General features: G+C 44.4%; 1 protein-coding gene across 16 annotated transcripts in view; it reads right to left on the reverse strand.

Moving 5' to 3' along the window:
• Positions 1–23,881, reverse strand: part of LOC129855514 (SH3-containing GRB2-like protein 3-interacting protein 1) — a 111,164-nt gene that overhangs the window by 63,668 nt on the left and 23,615 nt on the right. For 5 of the 16 annotated variants that reach the window (XM_055923252.1, XM_055923261.1, XM_055923259.1 and 2 more), the window contains exons 1-4: positions 22,962–23,333; positions 21,620–21,685; positions 21,199–21,345; positions 16,866–16,910 (exon numbers count right to left, since the gene is read on the reverse strand). In XM_055923252.1, coding sequence (XP_055779227.1) covers positions 16,866–16,910; positions 21,199–21,241 — 88 coding nt within the window. In that variant the 5' untranslated portion in view covers positions 21,242–21,345; positions 21,620–21,685; positions 22,962–23,333. Of the gene's footprint in view, positions 1–16,865; positions 16,911–17,183; positions 17,230–17,514; positions 17,795–21,198; positions 21,346–21,614; positions 21,686–22,961; positions 23,335–23,881 lie in introns of those variants that run through there. The other 11 variants (XM_055923253.1, XM_055923251.1, XM_055923254.1 and 8 more) reach the window with 8 other exon arrangements.

The raw sequence follows: 23,881 nt of genomic DNA on the forward strand, positions 1-23,881 counted from the left end.
AGGCAGCCCAGTGTTGCAGGCAGCGAGGGAAGAGCATGAAGAGATAAAGCTGTCCGTGTGTCCAAGGAGATTGTTCTGACATCAACGTGACCTTTATAGGAACATCAATAGAGCCGTCATAATAAAAAGCCCCTGACCTCGACTGTCACCATGTCACACGGAGACAGATCGAGAGACAGATCGAGAGAGAGAGAGAGAGAGAGAGAGAGAGAGATCGAGAGACTAGGGTTGGGTCAACCTTTGTCCTATCATGATTATGTACTCATAAAACATTGTGATATATGCCCCTATTTTTTTTCAAATCTGCTGTAATTTTCCTTTCTGGTGGAGAACAGGTTTGTGTGTGTCCGTATGTCTGTGTGGCGCGTACATGATGGACCATTGACTGTCTGATAAGGAATGGCCTTTCTTACTGTAGCGCGCTAGGTTATAGGTCTACTTCATGGTCTTGATAGAAGCAGGCTACAGTCCTCAGAACTGGACAATAATTGCTTTATTTGCCTCATAAAATAGAAAAATAAAGAACATTGTTTGTTCTGGCTCTCGTAAAGCTGTGACTTTCATTCTTGTTATTTTTGAAAGCCACAACAACTTTAGGACAACATCGTCGTAGGCTAGAATTTTGGGAAATAAGCTACCGTTCATAACTTTAACTTGTCTTACAGTGCAGTCAAAATTATATATATTTTTCCTGTGTTTTGTATCATATTGTACAACAGCTGATGAAACAAACACTGTGAAAGTGTGAAAAAAAAATGGATCAGTGTTATTTCCTGATAGTTGAAAATACAATCTATGCAGGACCTTTAAAATCAGCCTGTTTGCATGGTTTCGGCTTGCCTGGTGACAACACCAGGCGGTAAATTGGTTAATAGACCAATAACAGAGAGAGTTCCAAATCTCTCTGTAAATACAGCTAGTTTTAAGTCTTCCCCTTCCCAGTCAGACCACTCCCAGACAGTCCTAGCAAAACCCTTGCTTGAGAATTTATTTTTTTGCTAAAAAGCTTTTGGCCATTTTAATGGAAAACTATTACAGTAAGGTAATATTAAACAATGCAGGTGTGCAAAGCTCTTAGACTTACCCAGAAAGACTCACATCTGTAATCGATGACAAAGGTGATTCTAACATATATTGACTCAAGGAGTTGAATACTTATCTAATCAAGATATACAGTACCAGTCAAAAGTTTGGACACACCTACTCATTCAAGGGTTTTTCTTTATTTTTACTAGGTGCACTGCCAGCGCCCTGCAAAATGACCTCCAGCAGGCCACAAATGTGCATGTGTCTGCTCAAACGGTCAGAAACAGACTCCATGAGGGTGGTATGAGGGCCCGACGTCCACAGGTGGGGGTTGTGCTTACAGCCCAACACCGTGCAGGACGTTTGGCATTTGCCAGAGAACACCAAGATTGGCAAATTCGCCACTGGCGCCCTGTGCTCTTCACAGATGAAAGCAGGTTCACACTGAGCACATGAGCACATGTGACAGACGTGACAGAGTCTGGAGACGCCGTGGAGAACGTTCTGCTGCCTGCAACATCCTCCAGCATGACCGGTTTGGCGATGGGTCAGTCATTGTGTGGGGTGGCATTTCTTTGTGGGGCCGCACAGCCCTCCGTGTGCTCGCCAGAGGTAGCCTGACTGCCATTAGGTACCGAGATGAGATCCTCAGACCCCTTGTGAGACCATATGCTGACACATGCACATTTGTGGCCTGCTGGAGGTCATTTTGCAGGGCGCTGGCAGTGCACCTCCTTGCACAAAGTCGGAGGTAGCGGTCCTGCTGCTGGGTTGTTGCCCTCCTACGGCCTCCTCCACGTCTCCTGATGTACTGGCCTGTCTCCTGGTAGCGCCTGCATGCTCTGGACACTACGCTGACAGACACAGCAAACCTTTTTGCCACAGTTCGCATTGATGTGCCATCCTGGATGAACTGCACTACCTGAGCCACTTGTGTGGGTTGTAGACTCCGTCTCATGCTACCACTAGAGTGAGAGCACCGCCAGCATTCAAAAGTGACCAAAACATCAGCCAGGAAGCATAGGAACTGAGAAGTGGTCTGTGGTCACCACCTGCAGAATCACTCCTGTTTTGGGGGGTGTCTTGCTAATTGCCTATAATTTCCACCTTTTGTCTATTCCATTTGCACAACAGCATGTGAAATTTATTGTCAATCAGTGTTGCTTCCTAAGTGGACAGTTTGATTTCACAGAAGTGTGATTGACTTGGAGTTACATTATGTTTTTTAAGTGTTCCCTTTATTTTTTTGAGCAGTGTATATTCTACATTGTATAATAATAGTGAAGACATCAAAGCTATGAAATAACACATATAGAATCATGTAGCAAAAAGGTGTTAAACAAATTAAGCAAATCAAAATAGATTTGATATTTTTCAAAGTAGCCACCCTTTGCCTTGATGACAGCTTTGCACACTCTTGGTGTTCTCTGGCGCCGGCTGCTGTAATAAACTAGGCTTTCACACTCGCTCTCCCCGCTTGTGTGCCCCTCAAAAACACGCCGATTGTGGCCGATTACATTGCAATCCAACGAGGAGACTGCGTGGCAGGCTGACCACCTGTTATGCGAGTTAACTACACATGGTTGATGATATTACTAGTTTAACTAGCTTGTCCTGCGTTGCATATAATCAATGTGGTGCCTGTTAATTTATCATCGAATCACAGCCTACTTCGCCAAACGGCTGATGATTTAACAAAAGCGCATTCGTGTCAGCAGTTTGGGCAGCCTGGTTCGTTGCCAAATGTGTGAAGACCATTTCTTCCTAACAAAGACTGTAATTCATTTGCCAGAATTTTACATAATTATGACATAACATGGAAGGTTGTGCAATATAACAGCAATATTTAGACTTAGGGTTGCTACCCGTTCTATAAAATACGGAACGGTTCCGTGTTTCACTGAAAGAATAAACGTTTTGTTTTCGAAATTATAGTTTCCGGATTTGACTATATTAATGACCTAAGGCTAGTATTTCAGTGTGTTATTATATTATAATTAAGTCTATGATTTGATAGAGCAGTCTGACTGAGCGGTGGTAGGCAGCAGCAGGCTCGTAAGCATTCATTCAAACAGCACTTTCCTGCGTTTGCCAGCAGCTCTTCGCAATGCTTGAAGCACAGCACTGTTTATGACTTCAAGCCTATGAACTCCCGAGATTAGGCTGGCAATACTATAGTGCCTATAAGAACATCCAATAGTCAAAGGTATATGAAATACAAATGGTATAGAGTGAAATAGTCCTTTATTTCCTATAATAACTACAACCTAAAACTTCTTAACTGGGAATATTGAAGACTCGTGTTAAAAGGAACCACCAGATTTCATATGTTCTCATGTTCTGAGCAAGGAACTTAAACGTTAGCTTTTTTACATGGCACATATTACACTTTTACTTTCTCCTCCAACACTGTGTTTTTTCATTATTTAAACCAAATTGAACATGTTTCATTATTTATTTGAGACAAAATTTATTTTATTTATGTATTAAGTTAAATTAAACGTGTTCATTCAGTATCGTTGTAATTGTCATTATTACAAATATATATATAAAAATATATAAATCGGTATCGGCGTTGAAAAATTATAGATAGGTCAACCTCTAGTGTAGATTCATAAATTCAAAAACAATTTAATCAATTTTAGAATAAGGCTGTAACCTAACAAAATGTGGAAAAAGTCAAGGGGTCTAAATACTTTCCGAAAGCACTGTTTATAATATTATTGTACATAAAAACAAAAAGGCAAATTTGTCTCTATTGAAAATTCTGGAGCCCAGATAAAAAATGAACAAAAATAGCCTAATTGTCACCCTCAAAATGTATGACAACCACTGGATTAGGTTCCATTTCAAATAACATCATGCATTCCGGCTTGGACATGGTATTTAACAAATAAGTTACTACATCTAACATCTCAGCAGTCTATTAACATTTCGTATTAAAGCATTGTGAATTACTTTATAACTACGTGAATAAGATGACTCAAATGCATTCTATTGTATGACACCGCAATTATTTTTGTTGAAAAGGTTAGGGGAAAACTGTTAGTCTGGAGCATCGTAGGGAGTTATAGCAAATTCTTTTGGTCAGCAAACAGGGTTTGCACGGTCATGAAAATCCTGGAAAAGTCATGGTGTATCATCACCTGCATGTGTGCCATTGCAAATGGGCCAGAGGAGAGCGAGAGAGACATTGCAGCAGATTGCTCATTAAACAATGATAACAGAGCAACTAGATAGCCAATTCAACACGTATCGTGTAGACTGGCTGGTTATCTTAATAGTTAGGCTAACTATTCAGACAATGCACTGTTGACGAACGGGAGTGCTAATAAACCAATGCTAAATACTCTGGTTTTAAACCGCCTCTCAAGCGCTCACTATTAGGAGTCAAAAAAGAAACATGACAATGTTGGAAAGCTGGGATTCACCTCTTTTCAGCATTGGCAATGTCATTCTGACAACATAAAACAAATATTCTTAGAATAGCATAATTGACAAAACCCCCATGCTGTAAATAGATCTTCTCTGAAACATGTGTATTTTAGAATTACACGGTTAAAGATAAACATGTCTTAGATCGAAACGTTGCTTTGAAGTCACATACTTTAGCCATTGGATCCCTGATTCAGGAAATTATTTTATAAAAGACGGAAAATGCATTTGATTGTATTTTTGTAATGTTACAATATTTTATAGGCTATGAAGGGTGGCCAACTATCCTACAGGAGAGCCTTAAAAGGGACAGTGTTTTGAGACAGGCTTGAACATGCAAAGACCAATTTTGTTTTTATGTGGTTCCTTGCATCACACAATTTTCAGTTACCTTTTTCAACCCATGATTTATTTCTATATTTTTGGAAAATAAAAACATTTCTCATAATTGTCCAAAGGACAAGTGGATAAAAAAGTAAATTTCAAGCCCTTCACAAGACTCCAGACCGAGGCCAGAACACATCACACACTGTCTCTCTATGACGTCAGCCGAGAGAGTCTTACAAAGCGAGAGCGATAGAATGACCATCAACCTTTTCTCCCTTTCATTCCTCAGCCATTCAGCTTGAGGGGCTCTTACAGTAGGCATTGAAAAGGCAGTTTTTTCCCCCTGTTGTATTGTTGCTGATTCGCCAAGTCTCCTGTCTCTCTATGCTGATGGTGAAAATCAAATGGGTCCTCTATTCAGTAATAGGGCTAATGTCTGCTAACGAAATCCTATTTGGCCATGAGTCATCCATAACATTGGGACAAGAGAGGAGGACTGGCAGGGTGTCCATTTGTGAGTTGATAGGGTGAAACACACAACGCACAGTCAGTTAGACTAGGCAAGCATGCACTTACGCATGGAAACACAGACACGCTGTCCCTTTATTTACCCCTCCCAAAGACGCATATGAACACAATAACGTAAATGTAGCCTCCAAATAATTTGCTATAATTATATGAAAACCTGATGACTCAATAGCTGTCTTAATCCCAATGGTCTTTACAATGACAGCTTAGCCCCAGACACAAACTGACACACAGAGACACCCACAGAAGGTATCTTACTCTCCTGCTCATAGGTGGTGGTTTGGTGCAATTCGCTCAGTGTGATTCAGTGAAAGTACATAGGAGTGCTGTGCTGCTATGTCTGGCCTGACATCTGAGCAAGCATCTTCGCCAAGGCTAAATGATTATCCCGAAGATAGATGTGAAGTACAGGTACAAACCACTGACTCAAATGCATTACAGCTATTCATTTATAACTAAATGGGCAGTATAGTGTATCTCATTGACTTGAACAAAATCTGTATCATGCGTGTATAATTATCAAATCAAGTACCAGGGACGTTGTGCCAGCGGGGATGAAGCTGCCTAAGAAATCCTTACTGGACATAACAATAACAATTAACTGTCTCACAAAGGGCCAAAGCTGTCCTCTCCTTAGCTTTTGGAGGACCAAACTGCACTGGAGAGATAACTAGGGGAGAGATATAAGGTCCAGAGAGCATCAAAGGTCTCAGACTATGGACTGATCAGCCAGCATGGTTAGAAGACAGGGAGGAGCAGTCATAAGGGGAACTATAGAGTTGGGACTGGGGCTAAGGAAATGATGCTGGTAGTGGTACCAGTTATCACTGGTATTACTACCCTTGTGGGGGATCAAAACATTTATTCCCATTTAAAATTATATTTTCCCTAACCCTAAATCTAAATCTAACCCTAACCTAACACTAAGCCAAAACCCTGAAACTAAACCTAACCCTATAACCCCTGACCCCAATTGTAACCCTAAACCTAAGCCCTAAGCCTAAAATTGCCTTTTTCCTTGTGGGGACCGGCGAAATGTCCCCAGTTGTCCGAATTTTCCTCGTTGTACTATCCTTGTGAGGACTTCTGGTACCCACAAGGCTAGTACAACCAAACTACACACATTCACAAAACACACACAGACCACCTACCCTCCAAGATGTTACACATTCAGCTTCTGCTCAGTCACAGCTGGCTGACTGGATAAACTACTCCTTGTCTCACACATACAGTACATGAAAAACACACACACACACATATATATACACATACATATGCACACACACATATACTGTACAACACACATACACATCAAACATGTCAGCCACTTCAAAACACAGCTGGCCAGAGATACTTACACACACAAGCTGTGAACCACATTTTAAATCACAAACATCCTTTCATCCCTCCACCCATCCTTACAGTTTCCATCTAAAACCTAATCTCTACTCTTTCTGTTGTTGTGTTACTGTCTCACTGAGTCCATACTAGTCTCCATCCCTCTTACACAGTGACTGACAGCTGTTGTTACTGCTCTGGCACTGATACCATCACAGAGAAACACAGCCAAATGGAGGTGGCCATACTGCTACACACACACACAGAGGTTCTATAGCCTACAGCAAAATGGATGCCACTGCTGCAGAGTTGAATTACACATGACCTACACTATACAAGTGGCTAAGTCCATCTAAAATCCTCTTCAACCACTGGTTGAATTCCATCCAAATCTTACACACCGCACATCTATTGGCGAAGTTTGATCAGGTTGACCACTAAGATTGCCCGCAAATGCGAGTCTAACACTATTAATAAAACTAACAGTGTACTTTTTATATTGTGTCTGTGTAAGAGTGTGTATTAGTTCAGACACTATGGGTCCAGTGCCAAAGCATTTTAGTTTAGGCAGCGTGGGAGCAGCTGAATTAGTTATGGAGGCAAGAGATTAATAAAACATTACAAAAATAAAATCACACTAACTTCCCTCAGGGCATCCCCTCTCCTTTACCCCATCCCTCCATCCATACCTCCCTCCCCAACATAGGAAGGAAGGAGAGGAGGAGAGATGTCCACAATCAAATCAACAGGAAATGGAGGACACTCAGTGGAGAGGAGGAGAGGGAGAACATTCTAATTAAAAGAATATGAATTATCAGATGCAATGGGCTGGCTGGCAGCCTGGCACAGCCCTCTGGCTAGGGCACATGGATGGAGCAACGGGATAACAGAGCTGCATGCAATATCAGGGTTGGCATTGTTTTGGGAACTAATAGGGGCAAAATGAAATGTCTACATTCTGGTAGAGAGTATAATGAGTGATTTGGCCCCCTACATAATTCTCAGACCCCCTCTGGACTTCCTGATTCAGAGCCAATAGGAGTTCCAGCGGCCAGTGATGTTACACGCAGGACAGTGACTCAATAAAATATTGGCCTGCGATGGCTGCCATCCGGGGACAACTGGACCACAGAATTCTCCCTCTCTCCCCCCCCATCTCTCCCTTCCTCTTCTACTCTCACGCTATCGCTCTCTCTCAGTCTATCTTGATGCATTCTGACTGTTTTCCTCTCTCTCTTCATCCCGTCCTCCATCTCTCCTCCTCTGTTTACCTGTCTTTTCCTGACCCACACCATATATGTCTCGTTGTCCCTCTCCCTCCTACAGCTATTTCTCTCTCTCTCCTTCGCTTTCTTTTTCAAATCTATTTTTCCTTCTGCAAGGAGACATTATAATCATCAGAAGTTTCTGCAGTGTGAATATGTGTGTGGGTGTGCCTGTGTGTCAGAGAGTAGAGACAGAGAGGCCTCCTAATCCAGTGTCACATGCTCAGGAAGGCTCTAATCTGTGACCTGAGCTTGCCCGCTACGCTCGCTAACGCACACTCGTAGATACACAGACAGACGGACAGTGATACACAAACAGATGAAAAGAGATAAACCCAATCAACGATAGAGACAAATGGACAGTGGAATAACAAAATCTGTAATAAGGGTTATGAATATTTTATGACGGCACTGTATCTCTGCTAGTTGGCATAGTAGCAGCTGTAACATTAGCAGAGTTAGCTAGTTAGCTAGTGTTGTGACGTGACTATCGTTAATGTGATGACTGCTATTCATCGTATAATTACCTACTACGTTTAATTACTACTCAATTAAATTGATCATGTAACAATTAACTCATTAGGAATTTGGGGCACCACGGGAAATGTTTGTTTAATGAGTTACCGTCTCCCGAATTAACTCAAGAATACATATACACAAGGAACAGCAAGGTAACCTGTCTAAATGACTATCTGTAGCAATGAAATTATTTGAAAGGCTGGTCATGGCTAACATCAACACACTGATCCCAAACACCCTGGACCCACTCCAATTCGCATACCGTCTCAACAGATGACACTCTCTCTATTGCACTCCACACTGCCCTCTCCCACCTGGATAAGAGGAACACCTTTGTGAGAATGCTGTTCATTGACTACAGCTCAGCATTTAACACCCTAGTTCCCTCCCAGCTCAGGACCCTGGGACTAAACACCTCCCTATGCAACTGGATCCTTGACTTCCTGACTGTCCACCCCCAGTTGGTGAAGGTAGGCAAAAACAAATCCGCCATGCTGACCCTCAACACGGTGGCCCCTCAGGGCTGCGTGCTTAGTCCCCTCCTGTACTCCCTGTTCACCCACGACTGCGTGGCTGCGCACAAATACAAAACCATCATTAAGTTTGAGGATGATCACCGACAATGATGAGCCAGCCTATAGGGAGGTGTAGTGCCAGGACAACAACCTCTCCCTCAACGTCAGCAAGACAAAGTAGCTGATCATGGACTACAGGAAACGGAGGGCCGAGCATGCCCACATCCACATCGAAGGGGCTGTAGTGGAGCGGGTGTCCACATCACTAAGGAATTAACATGATCTACACACACCAACAATCATAGAAGGCACGACAACACCTCTTCCCCCTCAGGAGGCTGAAAATATTTGGCATGGGCCCTCAGATCCTCCAAAAAGTTCTACAGCTGCACCATTGAGAGAATCTTGATTGGCTGCATCACTTCTTGGTATGATAACTGCTTAGCATCTGACCGCAAGGCGCAGCAGAGGGTGGTGCGGACGGCCCAGTACATCAATGGGGCCAAACTCCCTGCCATCCAGGATCTCTATACCAGGCATGTCAGAGGAAGGCCCGAAAATGTGTCAAAGACCCCATACACCCAAGCCATAGACTGTTCACTCTGCTACCGCACAGCAAGCCGTACTGGGACCAAAAGGCTCCTGAACAGCGTCTTCCCCCATACCAGAAGTCTGTGGAGTAGTTAATCAAATGGCTACCCGGACTATTTGCATTGACCGTTTTTTGCACTGACGCTCTTGCGCTGACTCTATGCACTCTCACTGAACTTTACCCTAACACTCACACATACTTACACTCCAACACACACACATGCATAATGATGCCACACACACACACTTTCATACTCTTCACATATGCTGCTGCTACTCTGCTTATTATCTATCCTGATTGCCTAGTCACTTTTACCCCTACCTACATATCACCTGAACTACCTCGTACCCCTGCACATTGACTTGGTACCGGTACTCCCCGTTTATAGCCTCGTTATTGGTATTTGTTGCTACTATTTAATATTTTTATTTGCTAATATTCTTACTTCTTAACTCTGCATTGTTGGGAAAGGCCTCGTAAGTAAACATTTCATGGTCGTAGCAATGGTGAGGTGGTATGTCTCAGGCTGGACACAACGCAGTCAGGATCTCTAGTCCCACCGGATGTTGCTCACATGGTTCCCCTTATCCAACTGTCAGTGGAGAAACCAGATTGAGTGTTCACAGATAAAATACTGAAGTTCTTCCGACTGGTGTCATGACTGTCCTGTGAGGATCCAAATAGGTCAGATCAGCTTTGCAATAAGTAACTTCAACCAGACCCCCTCGAGAAAGGAACTAGTGGGGGTCGACAGCTCACGCCCTGCTGTAAATCAAGGAGAGAACATTCAACTCTCTCCCTCTCCAAATTCACCGGAGGAATGTGCCTTTGTTTCAAAGATTTTCCCGCCGAAACTCTAACACGTTCTAAAGCAAATACTAGAACAATATTTCTAACTTAGAACGTGGGGAATGGTCAGAGGCGACCTAAAAGAATACTGATGTCGGTTTGGTTGTAATTTTGTGATGTCATTTAAAAAATGTTATAAAGGAAATACTGTAACTTGAAAAGTATACCCACTACATGTACGAAGTCTCCATCCTCCACGTTGTGTATGACATATGAAAAATGATGACAGTGTTTTTGTTAAGAGAGGGAGGTGATTTTTGAAACTATAAAGGGAAATTATTTCTATAACTGTGCACAGTAAGTAGTCACCGCCCCCTTGAGTGAGGTCAGAGAACGTGTCACAAACGCCTCACAAATCCTCAACTGGCAGATTCATTAAATAGTACCCACAAAACACCAGTCTCAACGTCAACATTGAAGAGGCTGCAGAGTTCCTCTGTCCAATGTCTGTTCTTTTGCCCATCTTAATCTTTACTTTTTATTGGCCAGTCTGAGGTATGGCTTTTTCTTCGCAACTCTGCCTAGAAGGCTAGCATCCCGGAGTCGCCTCTTCACTGTTGACGTTGAGAATGGTGTTTTGCAGGTACTATTTAATGAAGCTGCCAGTTGAGGATTTGTGAGGCATCTGTTTCTCAAACTAGACACTAATGTACTTGTCCTCTTGCTCAGTTGTGCACTGGGGCCTCCCACTCCTCTTTCTATTCTGGTTAGAGCCAGTTTGCGATGTTCTGTGAAGGGAGTGGTATACAGCATTGTGCGAGAGCTTCAGTTTCCTTGCAATTTCTAGCATGGAATAGCCTTCATTTCTCAGAACAAGAATAGACTGACGAGTTTCAGAAGAAAGTTATTTGTTTCTGGCCATTTTGAGCCTGTAATCGAACCCACAAATGCTGATGCTCCAGATAATCAACTAGTCTAAAGGCCAGTTTTATTGCTTCTTTAAATCAGGACAAACAGTTTTGAGCTGTGCTAACATAATTGCAAAAAGGTTTTCTAATGATCAATTAGCCTTTTAAAATGATAAACTTGGATTATCTAACACAACGTGCCATTGGAACACAGGAGTGATGGCTGCTGATAATGGGCCTCTGTACACCTATGTAGATATTCCATAACAAATCTGAAGTTTCCAGCGACACAAGTCATTTACAACATTAACAATGTAAACACTGTATTTCTGATCAATTTGATGTCATTGTAATGGACAAAAAAATGTGCTTTTCTTTCAAAGACAAGGACATTTCTAAGTGACCCCAATCTTTTGAACGGTAGTGTAATTAAACCAATTTGTGTAGTACTGAATCATAAGTAAGGCTCAGGTTTTTGCAGAGGCAGGAGGTTACGACAGTTCAGAATGATGATATCATACGAGGTTATGATTAATAAGTTGACTGTTTATGGAGGTGATAGGTAAAGACCTTTAGAGTTTAGTTCAGGTGATGATAACTCTTTAAAGAACTGCTCTCGAAGTCCCCTAAATCCTAGTGAGTTAATTGTTACATGATTAATTTAAATCGGGTAACAATTAAACATAGTTGATTAGATAAATAACAGTCATCAGATTAATGAAAGTAAAGTCACAACACTGGCATGGAAGTGGCTAGAGTCTTGTAAGGTGTAAGGATAATTACACGTCTGAAACTAGGGTATTTGGTGCAGTGAGAGAGACAGGTGGACAGAGAAACAGAGACAGACGGACAGAGATACAGAGAGACGGTGATACATTACAGCAATAAAAAGGGAAACAGACAAATAGCTAAAAATACAGAAAGAGAATCTGGTAGGCATACAATTATAGAGACTAACAAGTCATACTGCGTGCATGTGTGTGTGTCTTAGGGAGAGAGATGAGGTGGATGTTAATGTGTGTGTGTGAGAGGTATACTAGCAGGGGCCAGAGGTGTGAGGGCATAAAAACACAAAACAAATGAAGGACAATTAATCCAAATGACAGTCCCCTTCCTTTGCCTAGTTCATGTCCCTACTGCTTTGCCTTTGTTGTGGGGAAGTTCATTTTGAGTCCTTTGGGTCTCTGTCAGAATCATTGTCCCTCACAGCAACAAAGACACTATTCTTCCCTAAAATGAGCTTTTCCTCTTCTGTGGCCTGTTTCTTCATTTTGACACACACAATTTCACACCTCAGTGGCTCCACACACAAACGGGTCACCTGTTGAGAACACCACCAGATGTCACTGCCCCCCCCCCCCCCCACCTCTCTGTCCCTTGTTTCCAAACTCCCCTGGTCCACGCCACAGTCGACAGCCACATCTCCAGTCCCTACACATGTTCTAAAACCATCTGCTGCCAGCGCAGAGCAGTGACTCTCCTTTCCCAATGAAGGCATTTCCTTCTGAGCTGCTAGAAGCCCCGAACATTATGCACTACTGCTTCCTGTCTAGCACTGCCTCTGCAGCTCAACAGACCAGGACAGTAGCACAGGGGTATAGCACATCTCTTATAACACTATACTAATCAAATCAAATAAAAACAAGGGAAGATTAAAGGACTACTATTGGTGTGTGATAATATGTTATCTAGTGTGCAGGGTTGGTGTTGTAGGCTGAGGTTGGCACCAACCGGCTAGGGAGGGAGAACCCTGCGAACCATGGTAACACCCACATGGGCGAGGTCATGTAGTGTAATGCTAGGGTGGGACCTAGCACAGACCTAAAACTAGTCACAGGAAATAAAGAGCAAGAACATAACTATTTAAAAAACTCATATTTAAAGTGGCCGTCCTAGGCCCTTGTCTTGTCCTGCTGCCAACCGTGGTGATAACCCTAGCTGGAGACCATTTGGAACCACCCGGGCCTCCCCGTTGTAGTCACAGCTTCAACTATATTAAAACCTTTGAGCCAATATTACATAGCATTAGGCGGTTACCCAGGGCTAACGCGCCCATGAATGGGCCTGCCTCTGGGGTGTTATTCAATGTCCTTAGGGCGTCTCAAGTTCCGTTTAGTCCCTGCCTATCAACCTTAACAGGACTCAATCATACCATAATAAGCAACCAATGATGATTGTGTGATAAGTCCTGTTTCTCCACAACAATACCAGGAACCTACAGTACATCCATATATTCCAATGCGTCCCACACCTGTCCTCGAGTACCTCCAACCAGTTTCACTTATTTTGATCTATTCCAGTACTAGCACACCTGATTCAACATGTTCAACTGATCACTAAGCTCTGGGGTTAGTATCAGGTGTGCTGCTAGTCCTGGAACAGATTACATGTGAGACTGGCTGGGGTCTGAGGGTATTCGAGGAGAGGTCCGGGGATCACTTCGCATTCCAGATTAGGGCAATAGCTTCACATTTATCCTTGACAGCTAAGCCGGGTGTTTACTCTGTAGAGATACAACTCTCTATGGTTTCCGGTATAGTACCATTACCATTCTCGGTCCTCCTGGCAGTGGGACTTTAAACAGCACTGCTAACAGGGATTAACGTCCGCTTTACACCTGACAGTTAGTAATCCAGTGTCACACAGCCACGCTAAGACAGCGCTAGCCATGCTAATGGAGGGCTATTTAAAGACACATGGCACACCGTGACTGTCGTTTCCCTCCCCATGCAACCTCCAACCCCAACCCCTACCTGACGTTACCTAACACCTCGCCCGTGACACGTGCAGGGAAGCCTCTGCCAGACCAGATCTCTAGCTAGCTAGCAAAGCATAATCCCCTCTCTGCCAAATAGAAAGACAGATAGATAGATAGATGGCATGGACTCCAATACAACACATTTAATAATAGCCAACGTTTTGACAGCAAGCCTCCTCATCTGGGTTTCAGGTGGATGGCATGCACACAGCAGAGAAGAGGAAGGAAGGAAGGAAGGGAGGGAGGGAGGGATGGATCACAAAGTCACTGGGGGCTGTAGGGCATGTCTTATAACCTATAGCTTTTTGTATTGATTCAACATTCATCAGTCACCGCCAATGGACTGGGGAAGTGAAGAGCTTTGACTGGGGTGAACTGGAACAATGTCATTCAGAAAGCGTCACATCATGTGACCTGTACAGAGGTCACGATCCGGGACCAAGAGTAACACCATTATGATACACTGATTAAGACAGAGCACATGATGTACAGGCTTTCTCTCACAAAAAAAAAAACAGTTGGTCTGTCAATAGATATCTACAGGCTTGGTTTAAATCATTACATTGAAAACAACGTCAGAACCCGGTAAGAACGCCAGGCCAAATTGATAATTGATTGTGTTGTGCGAATGTCACTATCAGATAATCAGGGGTTCTATCCATGTATAAAAATCATGGGGGTTTTCTGCTTGCCTTTCTGGATGGGCTTTTCACGGGACTCAATACTGCCTTATGATACAATTGTCACTGCACCCAAATGTCCTCTAATGTGGCTGGACTCTGGAGCAGAAGCCATAGAAGTGACTAGAACAAGAAAAGTTCCTTAGGCCACAGAACCATGACTTGAATGGAGATAACCGTTCAAGCAATTGTATTTCTATGGCACAAGCCAAGCCAACAACCGGTGACCACCAACGGGCCCGCCAGGGACTGGGGTTGACAGACAGACAGGCTGGATCACTCTTGTCTAAACACACAGAGACAGGCAGAGCCAGCCGATGGTTAACACGTTTCTACTGTAATGTAGGGGGAACGCCAAGGTGCTGATGGTGAGGCTTAGAATGAAAAATAGAACAACATTAATTGGATTCAGTTGCAATTTGAGTTTTTTTCCTTTTCATTATTAAGGTAACATGTCTTGCTAGAACACACGGATCTGATGGCGAGATGGAGGACAGACGGCCTGGTCTGGGTGTTCATTTTACCAACACTGTGCTAACTAGGCTTGAATGACGCCATTGCTAACGCAACAGCAATTCATTGCACTTAACGTCCTGGTAGTCTGACATGCTATAAACCTAAAACTAGCATGCTTAAATATAATGAGCAAAAATATACATGCAACATGTAAAGTGTTGATCCCATGTTTCATGAGCTAAAGTGAAAGATCTCAGAAATGATCCATACGCACAAAAAGCTTATTTCTCTCAAATTTTGGGAACACATTTGTTTACATCCCTGTTAGTGAGCATTTCTCCTTTGCCAAGATAATCCTGACAGGTGTGGCATATCAAGAAGCTGATTAAACAGCATGATCATTACACAGGTGCACCTTGTGTTGGGGACATTAGAAATGCCACTCTAAAATGTTCAGTTCTGTCACACAACACAAAATTTTGAGGGAGTGTGCAACTGGCATGCTGACTGCAGGAATGTCCACCATAGCTGTTGCCAGAGAATTTGATGTTAATTTCTCTACCAACATCGTTTTACAGAATTTGGCAGTACGTCCAACTGGCCTCACAACCGCAGACCATGTGTAACCACGCCAGCCCAGGACCTCTACATCCGGCTTTTTCACCTGTGGGAATGTCTGAGAACAGCCACCCAGACAGCTGATGAAACTGAATAGTATTTCTGTCTGTAATAGCCTTTTTGTGGGGAAAAACTCACTCTGATTGGCTGGGCCTGGCTCCCCAGTGGGTGGACCTGGCTCCCAACTGGGTGGGCCTATGCCCTCCCAGGCCCACCCATGGCTGCGCCCCTGCCCAGTCATGTGCAATCCATAGATTAGAGCCTCATTTATTTCAATTGACTGATTTCCTTATATGAACAGTAACTCAGTAAAATCGTTGAAATTCTTGCACGTTGCGTTTATATTTTTGTTCAGTGTACGTCCAGATTAACAGTAATATTGCCACAACAGTGATGCTTTCGGAAGATAAATCACAGCATAAATAGATTACAGATCTGTATTGCTTTTCTGTACATCGTAGATTATGGAGATGAGATTCAAAATGGAGCAGGCAGATGAAACGTATTAAATGAATCATGTCGTTTACAGAATGCAGAAATAAAAGGATCTCCATCATTGCAGACAGATGATGTCATCAACACATAAAGGGCCAAACATGACCCAGAATGTCATGCGTGTTTCCCGAACAGCGTTGACCGTGAACAGATCAATCTATCCATAGGGTGCAAACGCAGCTACCTCCTGTTGAAAAATGGCCTCGCAACGCAATCAGGCTATTGGCCGCGCAGATAGAGGCTACAGCAGAACACACCGTGTGTACCCTGTGTGTGTGTGTGTGTACCGCTCCATACAAAGAGAATTTATACAAGCTAGCCAGCTGGGCACATAAGCTCTTCTGCACAATAAATCCCAATAATCCTTTACGGGAAGGGAAGACGGTGAGAGAGAAAAACACAGTGTTCAATTAGCTCGGCCATTCTGTTGGCATGGTAGAGAGAGACGTTCTCTACAGTGGCTGTGCCCTTCCCACCAAATGACATGTAAGATCACTGGAATGCAAGCACTCAAAATAGGAGCACAGCTTATGACATTTGAAGATGCCAAACACACACACACACACACACGAGGAGACGGATAAATAAATAGAGAATAAATTCGAGTGTCTCTTACCTTCCATCATGATTGCAGATTTGCATTCCTCTATCTCCAAGGAGCCTGGAAAGAAAGCAGGAAGGGGAGAGAAGCCCCTGGTTACCAGATGACACAGATAGAATAGAGAACAGAACCTAACACAGGGCTAACCTAGCACTACAGCTAACACACAGCCTCCAACACTGCCACACGCTGTCTGTCTACTGGCCCAGGATCCATGCACCGCGACTGGGCAGAGAGGGGAGCTGGCTGGGCTCAGTGCCGATCAGAAGCCCGAGAGAGGCTGTGGCTTAGGCCATGGATGCTGCTTCCACTGCTACAGCGCCTCTAACTTACACAATCAGCCAAGGATGCTGAGAGGAGGAGAAAAAAAAACTATTGGGAAAAAAAGAGAAAGAGAGGGGGTAGAGAGGGAGGGCGGCAGAGCGAGAGAGAAAGAGGGAGGCTTGCTGAGGTCACAGCTGCTCTCAGCCAATCCTTGAGGTTCTCTGCAGAGTCACATGCATTGGGCTTGCATCCCCTGATAGCCTGGCCCTAGAGAAAGACAAACTAGTAGCCTCCCTCCATCACACACTCATTTATACGCACACACATTCGCACACACCCACACAGAACACGCACACACGAACGAACATAAATAACGCACACACACCCCTCCCCTGCCTACCTTGTGTGTATGTACACTCTGCCGAGTGATGAATGAGATTAATTATTTGCTCGTCGCCAGAATAACGAGCAGGTTAAAGTGAACTGACAGCCCATTTTGAGGACACACTCACGGACACACACCCTGATCCTGGTTATAGAATAATTGTATTTGCCCTCCTAATGGGTATACTCCTTTTCTGTAGGTTGAAAAAAGTATATTTTCACAGCACTCTGCCTTCTCACTGTCTGCCTGCTACTCCCTCCCTTTTCTATATCACTGTTTTTGCTCTGCCTGCTGGCTCAGTATGCCTGCTCTCTCTCTCCACCCCTCTCTCTCTCTCTCTCTCTCTCTCTCTCTCTCTATGCCCCTCCCTCTCTCTCTCCCTCTCCGCTGCCAGTGCCATTGGGGATAACGATCAATCATTGTGACGTCAGGGAGACCGACGCCGTGTACAGCTGCCTCTAGACCCAGCCCAACCGAGGGAGGAGCTACGGTCTTCTATCGTTTATGCTGCTACTGCTACTCTCAGCCTGGATGGACCCAGATTGAGGAGAGGAGGAGGGAGGTGTGTGTGTGTACTGCTACTCTCAGCCTGCTGCCAGCGAGAGGGGATGAGGGAGAGATGGAGGAGAGAAGGGAGGGAGGTGTGGATGTGTGTGTGCATGTGGATGTGTGTGTGCATGGAGGCTGGTGATTACTTTTAAAATGTGGGGGTGGATGGAGCCAGAGGCTAAGGGATGACCACTAACGGAGTAAAGACAAAGAGTGAAAGAGAGAACAAGGGGGAGAACAAGAGAACTGGGAGAGAAAGAGAGAGATTGGGGGTGAAATAGAGAGAGAAGAGGATGTTTATGTTTCTGGCTATGGAGCAGAGACTGAATAGAGAGAGACATGAGCTGCTGAAGCCTTCATAACAACAACAGCAGCCACAATAATAGTGACAGAGCTACTCTTGTAATAAAAAATGATATTACTCAACAAATGACTAAATCACTTGCAGATGCAATTCAGATTTAAAGAAAGATGTAAGTTAGGCTTCTTACACAGGAAGACAGATGAGACACATGCTGTCCTGCCTGTTTATGAGTCCGCCTGTCACACTTTAAATTGAGCCCGCCCTGTGTCTCTTCGTGTTCAATGCATTATCCAGGTCATGCTCAAGCCCATGTGAAATGCTCTCCCTCTCCCGCTTCTTCTCTCCTCTTTTTTTCTCCCTCGCTCTTCATTCCCTCTCGCCCCCCTCATTAAGCCATGGCATGCTCTCTCCCTCTCCACCCTCCCTCTCTCTGTATACTTAACACCCAGCAGATGCTTCCTGAGAGAAGTCCCCTCGCTGCCCGCAGCTTTATCTCTTCTCCCCCCTCTCCCTCCATTCCTCAGGCTACCCCCTAGCTCTGCCAGACGAGGTGGCTACTCTCCTCCACTGTCCCCCAGAGGAGAGGGAAGGAGGGAGGGGACTTGCTAAATAAAGCCTAAAGTACTACGCTACGCTGGGTGATGGTGGCATTGAGAGGAGAGACACTGCTGTTAACTAAGAGAAGACTAGATACTTACAACCAGCAGGCTACACTGACTCAGTCATGGCTGTACAGCAAGGGGCTGGGAAACTGCCACCTTAATCACCAGAGACTGCTACAGCATGAGAGGGGCGAGGAGGCCACAAGACAGAGAAACACAGGGAGTCAGGTGGGCACGCAAGACAACCGATTGAGAGAGGGAAGGAGAGATGAGGAAAAAATGAGAAAAATGAGGAGATGATGAGGGTAAACAATAGAGGATACGAAAGAAGAGCTGATGAGGGAATGAGGAAAAAGAGATGAGAGGAGCTGGCAGGAGAGAACAGGAAAGCAGTGCCTTAGATCCACTAATTTGAAGGCCATGTAGTGTTTTTGGCTATTTCAGCCACACCCGTTCCTGACAGGTGTATAGAATCAAGCACACAGCCATGCAATCTCTATAGACAAACATTGGCAGCAGAATGACCCATACTGAAGAGCTCAGTGACTTTCAATATGGCACTGTCATATTGACACTTCTCCAACAAGTCAGTTTGTCAAATTTCTGCCATGCAAGAGCTGCCCCGGTCAACTGTAAGTGCTGTTATTGTGAAATAGAAATGTCTAGGAGCAACAACGGCTCAGCCGCGAAGTGGTAGGCCACACAAGCTCATAAAATGGGACCGCCGAGTGCTGCAGCGTGTACAAATCGCCTGTCCTCGGTTGCAACACTCACTGTCGACTTCCAAACAGCCTCTGGAAGCAACGTCAGCACCAGAACTGTTCATCGGGAGCTTCATGAAATGGGTTTCCATGGCCGAGAAGCAACACGCAAGCCTAAGATCACCATGCGCAATGCCAAGCATACGCTGGAGTGGTGTAAAGCTCGCCGCCATTGGACTCTGGGACAGTGGAAACGCGTTCTCTGGAGTGATGAACCATGCTTTTCACCATCTGGCAGTCCGACGGACGAATCTGGGTTTGGCGGATGCCAGGAGAACGCTACCTGCCCGAATGCATAGTGCCAACTGTAAAGTACGGTGGAGGAGGAATAATGGTCTTGGGTGGTTTTTCATGGTTCGGGCTAGGCCCCTTAGTTCCAGTGAAGAGAAATCTTAACGCTACTGCACACAATGACATTCTAGACGATTCTGTGCTTCCAACTTTGTGGTAACAGTTTTGGGAAGCACCTTTCCTGTTTCAGCATGGCCCGTTAGTAAGCATTTCACTGTTAGTCTACACCTGTTGTTTACGAAAAATGTGGCAAGTAAAATGTGATTATGATTTTAAATTGCGGGGTCTGAGGGGCTTTGCCCGTTTTAGTTACTGTATTTCTATGGCTGGAAAACTAGAGTACAGCTCAGGGCTCTGGAAATGGTAGGTCACTGTCACAATAACAGCCTACTGCAAGCATGCTTACTGGCCAGGGTATGCCGGCTTTTGTTCCAGCTCAGCTCTAACACACATGATTCAACCAATTGTGATATAAATTGAAGATTGTGATGAAGTTATTAGCTGAAGCAGGAGTGTTAGACCTGGGCTGAAACAAAAAAAAACATGCACTTGCTATTGCTCTCCTGGACTGGAGTCTGGGACCCCTGCATCTGGCAGATAATGGTAGCTTCCATCAGTAGCAGCACTCTGCACAACTACAAGCAGTTAAGTCAGATAGCCAGTAGGAGGAGCTGAACACAGTCGGTCCTGAGCAAAACCCACAGAAAGGAGAACAGAAAGTTTCCTGTGGCGTAGATATCCTCATCCAGAACCACGCATTTAGTATTTGTGTGTATTTATCTTAAAACACATGGCTCGGTCCTCACCTACCAATTGTCTACCCCTCTGTGGTGCAGCTCTACTCTACTAGTCCCTGACCCATTTCTACTGCAGGTAGACTAGAGGATCCTTTAAGGCCAGCAGCAGACCACGTGGGCACTGTTCTGTTCTACACTGTGGGCCTCCCTCTACTATACCTCTCTGTGACGCCTCTGCACCAAACACAACCAAGAGGGTAACAGGTACATTTGGGAGGGGCATGTATACATTCGCACGCACAGAAATAAAAAGACAACGCAACTATAGGACGCACACATACTTGTAAGCACCGCAACGCACACAGTTGCAGTGCAGTAGTGCACCCGCACACATTCGCACAGAGGAAGTTGACAGAGAGGTGAGGAAAGAGAGAGAGAGCGAGAGGTGCGCATACCTGCGACAATGCGAAACCAGCCGGTACACAGCTCCTCAGCCATCTACAGCAATCTCCATGGAGCAGGTCGCATATCTGGAATATCCACAGGCAGACAGAGGGATGGAAGGACGAAGGGATGGGAAATAGAGACAGACGGCAGAGAGTCTGTGAGGAGAGAAAGAAAGAGAGGGACCAGTCGCATTAAAGGAGGAGTGAGGATGACTGCACCTGACTGAGCTCCCTGGCTGAGAGGACAGATGCGCACACACACACACACACACACACACACACACACACACACACACACACACACACACACACACACACACACACACTGAAGGACCTGTGGAAAATGCTAATGTAGTTCTGTAGAAGTGCTCTCTGGACCGCTCTCGGTCAGTGAAGGTGACAATACACAAACAGCCTGAGTGTACCTGACATGTATAGAAAAGAGCCACTTCTCTGTGCACTGAACACTGGGCCAGTGGCATTAACTCCTTGCACCCTGGGAGAAAGAGGGAAACGAGCAAGGAGAGGAAGGAGAGGAAGGAGAGAGGAAGGAGAGATAAGGGTGAGAACAGGGAAAATGTGTCAGATTAGAGAGAAATACAATGAAATAGGACGAATCCTCCTACTTTTAACAGTCTTTCATTAACGTACGGAGGAAATAAAACTGCAAACTGTACAATAAACAGGATGGAAAGACAAACCTTCTGCAGCAGAGACATCAGTGCCACATGCCTCTGCTGCCTCCTGCTGGTTGTATTCTAACAGTGCATCTCGTTCTATATATCTGACACTTTGCCAGAGTGTCATAACACTGGCCTTGTGAACTCATCACTCTGATTATTACACTTGGCAGAAGTGTTGAGATGTCTTTTAAACGTCACTGTGGTTGACACAATGGATAACCACCCTTAGATGTCAGGGGTCACATATGTTACATAGATGGGGTTGGTATAAAACAGATCAAATGACCTACCACATCAAAATGCAATTGAATTAAAAAGGCAGAAAACAAATAATGTAATAGACTGCAGTTTCAGCGCCGAATCAGATGTCGTCTCAGACACTGAAAACAGACACTGAATTGACTGCATAACTGTAATGACAGACGGACAAATTAAAATGCATCTAGAAATGTAAAATCGGACAGGACACATTTTTACTAAGCCTAGAATATCCCGTTGAAGTGGTGCCTCAAGCCTGAGTCGGATACAGTCTCCATCGAACAGTTCTAGTTGTGACTGGATGATCTATTGTGACTGGATGATCTACATCTATTACACGTGTGTAACTCGTACAGAAAACATGACTACTGGCTGGCTCAACTGACTCTTCATCCCAGAATACTGTACGACCCATCCTTTTACAAGCACTGCCTTCTCCGCTCTTGAGCGGAGAGAAAGCTGTCATTGATATCAGAATATCAGAGAAGCCTGCTGCTGCAGTGTCATCTCAACTCAGTATCTCTTTTCCTCCTCCACTTTTAGCAGAGCTCAACAGCCTGCTCTTCGACACTTACAGAAACGATCATTCATCCTCTGAAGTGCATGATACAGCAGTTCTTAATTGCCAGATATTCCTCCCACAGGTTTGACACCATAACAAGGTGGGGGATTTTCCTTTTCAAATGCAGCAGAATTGGAAAAACAAATAGGCTGCCAAGACATCCCCTCATCCTCTCCCGCTCGCTCCCTTTTTCTCCCGCTCCCCCCCCCTCTCTCCCTCTCATGCTCCCCCTCGCTCCCTCCCTCCGTCAGTCTCTCTCTCTGACCTACTTTTACTCTCTGTAGCATCGGCAGAGGGCAGTCTTGCACTTGGCACATCATTCCTCCATCATTCGTCTCTGGATCCCTTCACACCCCTTTTCAACAACAAAAACAGCAGTGTTTACCACCAACCCAGAAACCAATTGAATATCTATCTGATAGTAAGCTCAAGGTAAAGTGTAGTAGTTTTCTGGTGATCAATTTGAAAGGAGGGCGATTGATGATTTGAGTGCCGGAGGAGTGAAGATGGTACTTCTGTCCCGAGTGCTGGGCAACGATCAAACGTGTCCCCTCGGTGCGTGATAGCAGTGCAAAGACTAGAGGGGAGACGTGGGAGAGCGGCAGTCAAGGGGACGACTAAGGGTGTCAAACTGAGGTTGAGCTCACACTGGGGGGGGGGGGGGGGGGGGGTCAGCTTTAATATAAATTGTGGCTGCTATCAATGTAATTGTCTGCATCATTTGCAATCCCCATTATATATTTTCTATAAATATATATAAATTATTTTATGTACAATATATATTTTTTTACATATATTTTCCGTTATTATTTTCCCCTAACCCTACCAAGCCCTCCCCTAATTGGAAAACAAAACTTGGGCTTCCACTTCCAGCTTATACATACTATATACAGTTGAAGTCGGAAGTTTACATACACTTAGGTTGGAAGTGAAATTTCTTGTTAACAAACTATACTAAACGTTGTGCATGACACAAGTCATTTTTCCAACACTTGTTCCTAGACAGATTATTTCACTTATAATTCATTATATCACAATTCCAGTAGGTCAGAAGTGTGTTTACATACACTAAGTTGACTGTTCCTTTAAATAGCTTGGAAAATTCCAGAAAAGGATGTCATGGCTTTAGAAGCTTCTGATAACCTAATTTACATAATTAGAGTCAATTGGAGGTGTACCTGTGGATGTA

Source organism: Salvelinus fontinalis, chromosome 5 (genome assembly GCF_029448725.1).
Source record: "Salvelinus fontinalis isolate EN_2023a chromosome 5, ASM2944872v1, whole genome shotgun sequence".
NCBI lineage: Eukaryota > Metazoa > Chordata > Actinopteri > Salmoniformes > Salmonidae > Salvelinus > Salvelinus fontinalis.